The following is a 9,916-nucleotide window of genomic DNA, read 5'->3' on the forward strand; positions in this document are numbered from 1 at the left end:
CATCCCACGAGAGCCCTAATGGTATCCTTGCTTCCTTCCAGCTGGACGCAGAAGATGCCAACGTGACCTTCGATGAGACAGAAGGCCGTGATGTGTACCATGAAGTGCAGATGCCGATCTGAGCACCTGCTGCTTTGTGTCCTCCATATAAGGAACAGAGGATTCCTTTCCCAGGCTTTTCAGAGAGCCCAGAGTCTGGGTTCAAAGAAATGAGGGTGTATGTGTGTTTGGGTGTGTGTGTGTGTGTACTGTATGCACAAGCACACATGCATGTGGGCACATACACACACACACACACACACACACACACACACACACACACGCGCCAAGGAATCTATGTAGCTATACTTGCGCATTAGATCTGCTTCAGATTCTGTAGGACCACAAAGCAACTTGACAAGACTCCAAAACCAGACCTTGAGGACAAATCATGCTTCCAAGCTGCATCCAGACTGTTAGAGACGGGAACCTGACATGTGGACTCCACTCAGCACTGGTTCTGCAGCTAAGTAACCCAGGAATATATTTCTTTTTTTGTTTTGTTTTCTTTTTATGGCTTGATCAGTTGTATCCACCAGCTGGGATAAAGCACCGACTCTCTGGGGAAGAGGGAATCTTGGTTCTTATCTGCTCACCCGGCCGTGCAAGTGGTCTGGTGCTCCCCTTTGCCTCAGCTCCTGGGTAGTAATGAGATCCTGCCAGATTATTTTTTTTACAGACCACTGAAGAGTTAATCCCACTGGCAGGGCTCTTTGCAGACCCTGGTGCTGGTGTATGTAGCCCAGGGCATACACAGCAAAGCTGGGACCACTCAGCCAGAGCAGGAGGAGATGGCTAGGAAGGGCTGCTTCTCCTCCCAGATGAAGAAGGAGGCTCCAAAAGAGACCAAGGAAGAAGGCAAGTGATGAAAAGCCTTTAGAATCGCCTTGAGACCATGGAACTGAGGCAGCACGAGGTACCAGTGCTTATGGGAAGGAAAAAGCTTGCCAGGGACGTGGGAGAATCACCAGCATCACAGACATCGCTGGTGCCCATCGATCCGGGTGGCTTCGGGCTAACAGAATCCAGGTTGTCACGGTGGAGGGATGGGGCTAACCAAGTGATCCTGGGATCCATCCTACAGCCTTCTGCACAGGGAAGGCGAGAATGGGTGAGAGGGGAAGTCAGGCAGGTTTTGCCCAGGAGCCTGAGACTGGGGTGAATCCTCCCCGACCTTCCCTCCCACCAGCTTCCAAGCCCTTTCCCGGGCAAACTTTGGTGCTAACTGATCTGAGGACTCTTCTCAGGCAGGACAGAGCGCTAGACTCAGAGTGCTGTTCATAATCCTCCTTTATACTCATTTCCATGGCTTCGGGGGCACTTGCTTGGGAACTGAACCGGGCTCCTCTGGTTCGGGGCTCACTGTGCAGCCAGGACTGAAAATAATTGTTACTGGAGGGGGTCAAAGCATTCGCTGATGGCCCTGGGATCCCCTGCGTGCAGGCAAAGTGCGGCTGTGGCTGGCACCGTATCCAGCTCCGGACAAGAGCGATGGGAGTTAAAATTCTGCACTGTCATCATGGATGACATGTAATTAGCTCCTATAACAAGTTACTTTAATGAACCTCTTTGCAGTCAGTGTAGGGCTGGGTTTAAATCATGAGGCCAGTCCCAGGTGCTCCAATGTCCTCACCCCCAGGTCCCATAGATCTCCCAGGGAAGGGAAGGGAAGCTACCGCTAGCTCCAGGCAGATGCTGAATCCTTAGTCTGGCCCATGCTGCCATGTTACTAAGCTGTGTTCAATTCCCCCAGAATGTGGCTCCGTCTGACTAACACAATATAACATCGCTGACCTTGGGCCAAGTGCTGTGGGGTGTAAGCAGGTGCAGCTGCCGCTGAGCCCCGCTAAAGTCATGTTCACTTACACCAGCGCTGGATTGGATCCCTAATATAACCTGACACGGGTGCTGCTTTTTCTTACTGCAGCAAAATCATCTGCACAGTGATGTGGGTGGGACATCCCAAGAAGGGCTCAAAGCCTTCAACAAGCACAGTGTGAGTCAAGGGTGCTCAGCACCTTACGGGATCCAGCCCATGTTCAGATCCTTTTCCAGCTCTGCAGAGCAATGCACCTGCTCTGCCCTTTCTCAGCATCTCGCCCAGAGTCAAGACCTTCAGTGTGCTAAGAGCCCGTTTTTGAGTGCTCCCCTCCAATTTTGCATCCTTGTAACTCTGCCAATCAGACCTGACTAAGGCAGGTCTGAACCGGGCCCTCAGTCTAGGAAACATCACAAGCTTCCCAACCTTTGTTTGTATGATTTAGTTAGTGTAGAATAAAAACTTCAGGCCAGATCTTCAGCACATCTAAATCATCAGCGCTTCACTGACTTCAGGGATCCCAGCTGGTTTTCGTTTGTTTGTATTAATTTATCGTCTGTCCCAGGGAATTCAGTATGTAAATAGGGAGAGGATAAATTTGTCTATTTGGCATTAAGAAAATAGTGATAAAACAGATCTAAAAAAAAGAGTTTTGTGATGCTTTTGTAGTTAGAGTCTATGTAAAAAGCAAAAAAAGGAAGAAAAAAAAATGAGTGGCTGAAATGACCTGAATTTTTTACACTAGTGATAAAGAATTTTTGTAATTTATTTTTTAAAAATGTATTTAAAAATATGCTGATTGTGCTTCTGCCTTGTAAAAGAATGATAGGGGATGAGGAAGGGTGTATGTGCGTGCTTGCAAGGATCCCCCTTGCAGAAAGTTGGGGGTACCAATTGATAGTCTAGAAAGGCTTTTTTAAAGGATAGTTGTAGAGACAGATTTAGGGACCACCATGTCCACTTTATTGTTCTTAAACTAATATTAATATACTTTTTAAAATTCCATTTTGTTTTCATTGAAACATTCCCCTGCTGTGACAACCCAGCCAGATTCTGATCTGTTAGACCAACACAAATCTGGAGCAACTCCTTTGACATCAATAGAGGTGATCTGGATTTTTACCACTGCAAGTGAGATTAGAAGCTGACAGCAGAGCCCAGTTGCTAGGGCATGAGAACCAGGAAGTGAAATTGACTAGCAGAAATCAGGTTAAACTAAGAGCTGGCTGTTTGTGCATTTCACTCACATTGTCTCAAAAGCGAGTGAAATGCAAAAACCAAACCAAAAGAACAAAAAAAAAAGAGCATAAATAGAGATAAGTGGTGGAAATTCTTTCAGGCAGAATCATCTCCGGGGTTATTGGGAACATAAAGAAGAAATTTGTGCTTTAGTAATGATGAGCCTGACCCAAAACCCATTGAAGCCAATAGGAGTCTCTCCATTGACTTTGCTGGGGGTTGGATCACATCCGCTATGATTTTTTTTTTTTTAAACCAGATGGTGCCTCCTTTATAGGCCTGGGCCATGCAAAATGCTGAGCAACTGATAGCACCTTGCAAACTCCAGCCGATAGTTCTCAGTCTTGACACTCCTCTCCCTTCCTCTGGTTTAAAGCGGGAATAACTGCTGAAGTCAGCAGAGCTATGTAAGCATAAAACTGAGTAAGGAAATGGAGACTCAGGTCCCTTGTTTTCAAATGGCCTGTAGGGGGATTGTCCTCTTTGGAGGAGAAGCCCCTCCATTGGGACAAGTAAGGGTGTGAGGCGAATGTGGCAGCACCACCTACCTCGTTTATTAAATGCTGGAGTCGCTAAGAATTCTGGATCTTTGGCACATTTTTTAAAAGAGACACTTGGACATGAATTGAATTGTGCTTTAAAAAAAAGAATGAGAGCAAGGGTCTGATTCTGCTCTGTGTAACTCCAGCTTCACCCTATATAATGCCACTGAAATCTAGAGTCACACTGACTTGGAACCGGAGTCAGGCCCAAAGATCCCAGAGCTGAGCAATAAATTATGTGACTGGAACTCACTAAAGGGCTTAGAGTGCGTGCATGTTACAGCCTTTTCCACGTGGGGAAGGGGGTTTTGCAGGATTGTTGTTGCCTGGATCTGGTAGCAAGAGATCTAAATGTAAGTCCGATTTTCAAACTGGATAAGCTTAACTAAGGTGCTCTCAGTTCTACATTTGGCCTCTTGAACAGGCAATTAGTTACTTAGACACCCCTGTAAGGTGGCAAGTGAGCCCAGTTGGCTCAGATGTCTCAGTGGCAGTATGCAAGCCAGATCTGGAACTGAGCAGCATTTGTGGGAGAGAGCGAGAGAGAGAGGAAATGGTGATCATGTGTGGGAATGTATTTGCGTGTGCGAAAGAGATTGTGCGTCTGTGCGCATGACAGAATTCTGTCTATTTAACATTGATTTGACCATGAGCGGAGGCTTTTCCCCTTGTTAAAAAAAAAAAAGAGGCTAGAAAGGGACCGTATGACGAAGCTGACTTTAGTGTGAGAATCCAGCCTGCACGGTACCTCACTGGGACCATGGTTGTCTGGCCCGTGTGGCCCAAACCAAACCTACCCTGAGCTATATTGTGTTAGGATTATTCTGTAGCCTTGTCACCTGTATGTCAGAACTAAACAGAATGTTGCGTGCTTTTGTTTTTCATGAAATTAAAAATAATGCACCCCCTGTATGATGCTTTGAAAAAAATAAAAAATAAATTTGAATGAAAAAACCACCTGGAAAAAAAATAATTTTTTGCATTTACCATCAGGTTCTCTTATTTGTAATAAAAATTAACAGTATTGCGATAGCTCCTAGAAACTCCAGCCAGGAATCAGGCTAGGTGTTGTACAAAACAAGGAACAAAAACAGTTCATTCTCAAGGAGCTTATTCTGTGGAAATAAAACAGTTTAATACTTGCACAAAGATAATCACCTGCTTTAATTCCTAACTTCCTGGGATCCTGGCAGCTCTCTGTCTCTGGGGCTGCAGACCCTCCATCGTAGGAGTTTCTACACTACAATGTAATTTACTTGATAGCAGCACCTGCAGGCTCCAAATGAGATTAAGGCCCTGTTGTGCTGGGCACTGGGCACAGACTTAGGTTATGTCTGCATTACAGATCTCTGCCAGTGTAGCTCAGTGCAGAGGGGTGATCCCTGACCGACAGAGCAGTGTCAGCTAGCGCAGCAGTACCAGCAAATCTGCTGTTTTATGAGTTTAGCTTGTTTTGCTCATGTGGGGTGGGCTTAACTAGATCCGTACAGATAGAGTGAAAAATTGGGACGGGGTAGGGGGTAATAGGCGTCTATATAAGAAAAAAAAACCCAAATGTCGGGACTGTCCCTATAAAATCGGGACATCTGATCACCCTGCGTACAGAGCACAGTTTTACTGGTATAGCTGTCATGGCATTAGGAGAGATTGGCCAATACAGTATGCTGGTATCCCTACCATGGTAAAGGGCTCCTAGAATAAACATGGGGTTAGTGAGAGACAGTTCCTGTCCTGAAATGCTTAGCCCAGCCCTCAAAGGTATTTAGATGCCTAACTTCCATGGGACTCAGAGTAGCAGCCGTGTTGGTGTGTATCCGCAAAAAGAACAGGAGTATTCGTGGCACCTTAGAGACTAACAAATTTATTTGAGCATATTTATTTGGGGGAGCAAATTTATTTGGGACTTTGAGCCCATGGGCTTGTATAAGAGGGTGTCTTGCCCCTAAAGGCTGAAAGGCCTGGAACCAGCCAACCCTGATTACTAAGGAGTGTGACACATACCTAACGAATAACTGTGTCACCCCTGCTCTGTAACCCTGTTACAGTGCCTTGCTGCAGAGCCTCCAACCGGGACTCCTCACAAACAGTATGCAAGTCACTCCCAGCTTTGGCTCTTACCAGCCTGGGTTATGCTGCAGGGTAACCCCCCCATACGCCCAATCCCAGAACTTCCCCCAGCAATGTACGTCTGTGCTGCCCGGTCCTCTCCTGGACAGTACAAAGTCCATTATTTCTTTAAGGGAATAATATGCCATCTTATTATTTTAAATACCATACCCAGACACTCCAATTTAGACACACTGGATCAGACAAAACAGTCAAACCAATTTATTAACTACGAAGAGATTTGAGGCGAGTTTAAGGAATGAGGCATAAAAGTCAGAACAATAAAGATAAAACATTTACTAGTATCTACTTAAGAAACTCTCTTAGTTGCAAAGCAAACTGTCTCACCCACGCTCAAGCAGATTACGGACCGATTCTCAAGCTCAGGACCCTGTCCCCAGAGTCCAACAGCTGTCCCCTTTTGTCTTCTCAGGGGCAGGGAATGTAATAGGCAGGAAGAGGGGGGAAGGGCATCATGGGGGGGTTAGTCCCTCCTTTTTACAGTTTCAGCCACCCCCCCAAAAAAACCAAAAACATTTCCAGCTGAGACCCAGGAGACAAAGTCTACCTGGAAGGATGTTCCCTGCTGTTTTTTTCCCACTTGTTTAAATTTCCTTTGTTTCCCTCCCTGTTTGATGACTCTATTTACTATTTAAATGCAAATTAAGGCAAGCACACATTCTTTCGTCTGGCACAAACTTGACTTCTCCCTGGGCAGGGCTGTGGGGTTCGGAACGTCTTAATATCCCACAGCGGAACCTTATATCTTCCCACACAGGCGCCGACTTTACAATGTGCCGGAGGGTGCTCACCCCCTGGCTCTGCCCCAGACTCTGCCCCCACTCCACCCCTCCCCCAAAGCCCTATACCCGCCCTGCCTATTCCCACCCCCTCTCCCAAGCGTGCCCCATCCTCATTCCTTCGCCCCGCAGCCTCCTGCACCCTGCGAAGGAGCTGATTGTGGCAGGCAGGAGGCACAGGGAGGGAGGGGGAGGCGCTGATCGGCAGGGCTCGCCGGTGGGCAGGAGGTGCTGGGGTGAGGGAGAGGTTCCGATAGGGGGACTGCCGGTGGGTTTTGTCGGCACCTATGTCTTCCCATACAACATGGCCACACATTTCACCAGGACAACACAGACCAGCCAGTTATTAGTTTTCGAATGATATCTTACAAGGCTTAATTTCTACGAAGATTATTAAACTAGTTTGTTGAGCGTGAACATGGGGGTATATTCTGTCAGAGTGATCACAAAGCAGCTGGAGGCTGCAAGGGAAGGGAAAATGCTCATCTACTCCCAGGCCATGAGAGACGGAGAAAAGTGGCTTTATTTTGAATTGTAACCGGCCATGGTGGCTTAAGTAATCATTTGTTTCTAATGAACAAACATTAAGATAGATTATATGGAATGTGTAAGGTCCAAGAAACGGTTGGTCGTCTCCTGAGGGAACGCAGTGTGCACTCATTCAAAGGGGCTATTCACATGAAAAACATACAGGCCTTCGCTAGAAAAACGTTTACTGCAAGGCCTAGTAAGAACATCAGGAAACGGAGCCCTACCAACAAAAAGCAACACCGCATGTCTTTAAGGATAATGGGAAAGGTGAAAGATTGAAATTTTTGAATTATCTATGGGGTCTCGTGCTTGGTGATCAGTCAGCGCCGCATCAAGGGAGCCTGCTTCGTTGTGAAACACAAGAACTGAGGGGGATGCTCAGGGCTCAGGCTGCTAGGGGTGAGCATGTTCTAGCAGAGAGTCCTGGGAAGCAGGACGGAGGCCTGCCAAAGCAGGAAAGGCCTCCAGCAGAAAGGAGGGAGAGAAACCTTCGCTTTGTGCGGCCTTTTGGCTGGGGGTTTGTTCTGGGATTGTGAGTTTCGTCTGGAGTTTATGTTATATTAATAAACCCAGTTCCCAAGGAAGGGTATTTCTGACTTCCAAAATAAATAAATAAAAGGCTGGATGAAGGTTTTTTGAACAGTCCAAGAGAGGAAACTGAGGCAGGCTTCCTGTAGTGACTCCAGGGAAGCACAGGTGGCAGCTGACCTGGTTACAGCTTCTCAACACACCAAATATGAACAGCTTTAACTAGTCCAGTTTCGTTTAAGCCGTACAACACCCCTCGCATGGACGAAGTTATTGTGGTATAAAGGTGCTTATATCAGGACAGCTGTTCCTGTATGGGAAGGGGACAGAGCTAAACGGGTCTAGGACTCCTTTATACCAACTTAACTCCATCCACACCAGGGGTTATACCTTATACCGGTACAACTCTAGTGGTAAAAACCCCACACACCTCGCAGAGATAGTTAAACCACTACAAAATCTGTGTGTGAGCAGACAGAGCAGGAGAGGCAGAGTTTATTACTCCCAAATCTTTCAGGCAAGGAGCTTAGGCACAGACAAATTAAGGATAAAATAGTCAAAAATGCCTAAGGCCAAGTCTACACTCCAGTGTGCAAACCTGCCCCCGCCAACCCAGCAGCACCCCCGGGGTAGACACAGCTATGCTGGCAGAAGAATGCTTCTGGCCACATAGCTTAACATCAGCTGGGGGGGTGCGGGGGTGTTACTCTGCCAGCAGAAAAACTCCCTCTTTCTGCATAGAAGTGTGTCTACATCAGGGGACTCTGCCAGGACAGCTATACCAGCCAAGCATTTGGAGTGTAGCCAAGGTCTAAGTGATTTTCCCATTTCCATAAGTGACTGAGGCGGCTAAATCAAGCCCTAAATGCCAAGGTCATTTTAGGAAAATGTGACCTTTGGTGACCAGGCCAATCAGAGGGGGGGCCAGGAGGGCCATTTGGCCTGGGTCTCCAGCTCAAAGGGAGGGCCTCATATTAGACTTGGTCATTTTTTGGCATTTGACAAGTTTTGCCACTTGTTTTTATGCACATCCCTATCGGACCAAAATGCGACACATGCTCTCAGCGTAGAGCCGGAAGTGTAAGCAAATAAGAGAGGTGATTTGGTAAAAGACATCATTTTCGTGTTAACTGATATAGATTTTGTCACATTAAAGAGTATAAAATGTTCATAAATATGGTGTATTTTTGTCACTTTGCCTGCATCAGTGGCTTCAGGTGAATGCACCCTCGACGTGTTGAAGCAGGTAAAGAACTGTCACCGTTCAGCTATGAGACAGGAGAGTTTGAATGGCCTCGCCATGCTTAAGATCAATGGTGACATTGCACGACAGCCAGATTTGTCCTCAATAATTAGTGCATTTGCACAGAAAAAGGCTAGAAAAGCAGGTGTTAAATGCAAAAATATTCAAATTATGTCTCACTCTTTTGTTGGTGCCTTATTTTGTTTTCATGTCTTGTCATTTTTAATGTTTATTATGGCCAGGGGGCCTCGAAAGCTGGAAGTGGCCCGGGCTTCTCTGGACCTCTGAGAAGGCCTGTCAGTGACTTGTCCAAAGTCAGACAGGGCTGGGGTGCCTGAGGCAGACATCAAACGCAGGTCTGCCCTTATCCCAGCCCCTTAACCCTCCTCGCCTCCTGTGGGGCTCCCCCTGGCTAGAGGGAAGGACGCCCACCCGTGGCTCTTTACATCCAGCGGTGCCTGAGGCCTCGAGCCCTCGGGAACGCGACACAGCAGTGAGACTTGGAGAGTTGGGGGAAGTCGAGTCCAATATTGGTGCAAGGAAGGGAAGGAGGCGGGAACAGAGAAGGGAAAATCAAAGGGGGCTGGGGTGGGGGGAATCTAAGGAAGGGAGGTTTTGGAGCATGGGAAAAAAAAAAAAAAGGACCAAGGAGTCCAGGGGCAGTTGTGCATTTTAGAAGGGGGAGAGACCCTGGAGTTTTAATAGGCCTGGGCTTCGTCCTGAAAAGTGCTGAGCTCCTCCTAACTTCAACAGGAGACACAGCAGCTCAGCAGCTCTCCGGTTCAGACCCTTTCTTGTCTCTCAGTGTTTCCTATTGCACCCCTCCCCCTGGCCTCTGCGGCAGGCACCACGGGTAGGTGGGAGGGGGGCAGGTTCTGGCTGGGGTTTGGCAACTCCCCATGGGTGTCGGAGGCCGTCAGCAGTGGAGGCCGGCTTGCATACAGCCGACAGATGCGCTCTGAGCTGTCCCCCATCCTCTCCAATGCTCCAACTATTTCCTTCAACCTTGACCTAGAAAGAGCGAGCCAGCGAGTGCCTCTCTCTCCCCTGCACTGAGAGCTCATGCAGC

The 9,916-nt window shown here is 47.5% G+C and overlaps 1 protein-coding gene across 2 annotated transcripts in view; it reads left to right on the plus strand.

Moving 5' to 3' along the window:
* Positions 1 to 4,596, plus strand: part of SLC4A1 (solute carrier family 4 member 1 (Diego blood group)) — a 44,131-nt gene extending 39,535 nt beyond the window's left edge. For both annotated transcript variants that reach the window (XM_050934708.1, XM_050934707.1), the window contains one exon: positions 42 to 4,596. In XM_050934708.1, the coding sequence (XP_050790665.1) occupies positions 42 to 122 (81 nt within the window). In that variant the 3' untranslated portion in view covers positions 123 to 4,596. The remainder of the gene's footprint in view (positions 1 to 41) is intronic.
* Positions 4,597 to 9,916: the final 5,320 nt, after the last annotated feature.

This window comes from Gopherus flavomarginatus, chromosome 25 (assembly GCF_025201925.1).
Source record: "Gopherus flavomarginatus isolate rGopFla2 chromosome 25, rGopFla2.mat.asm, whole genome shotgun sequence".
NCBI lineage: Eukaryota > Metazoa > Chordata > Testudines > Testudinidae > Gopherus > Gopherus flavomarginatus.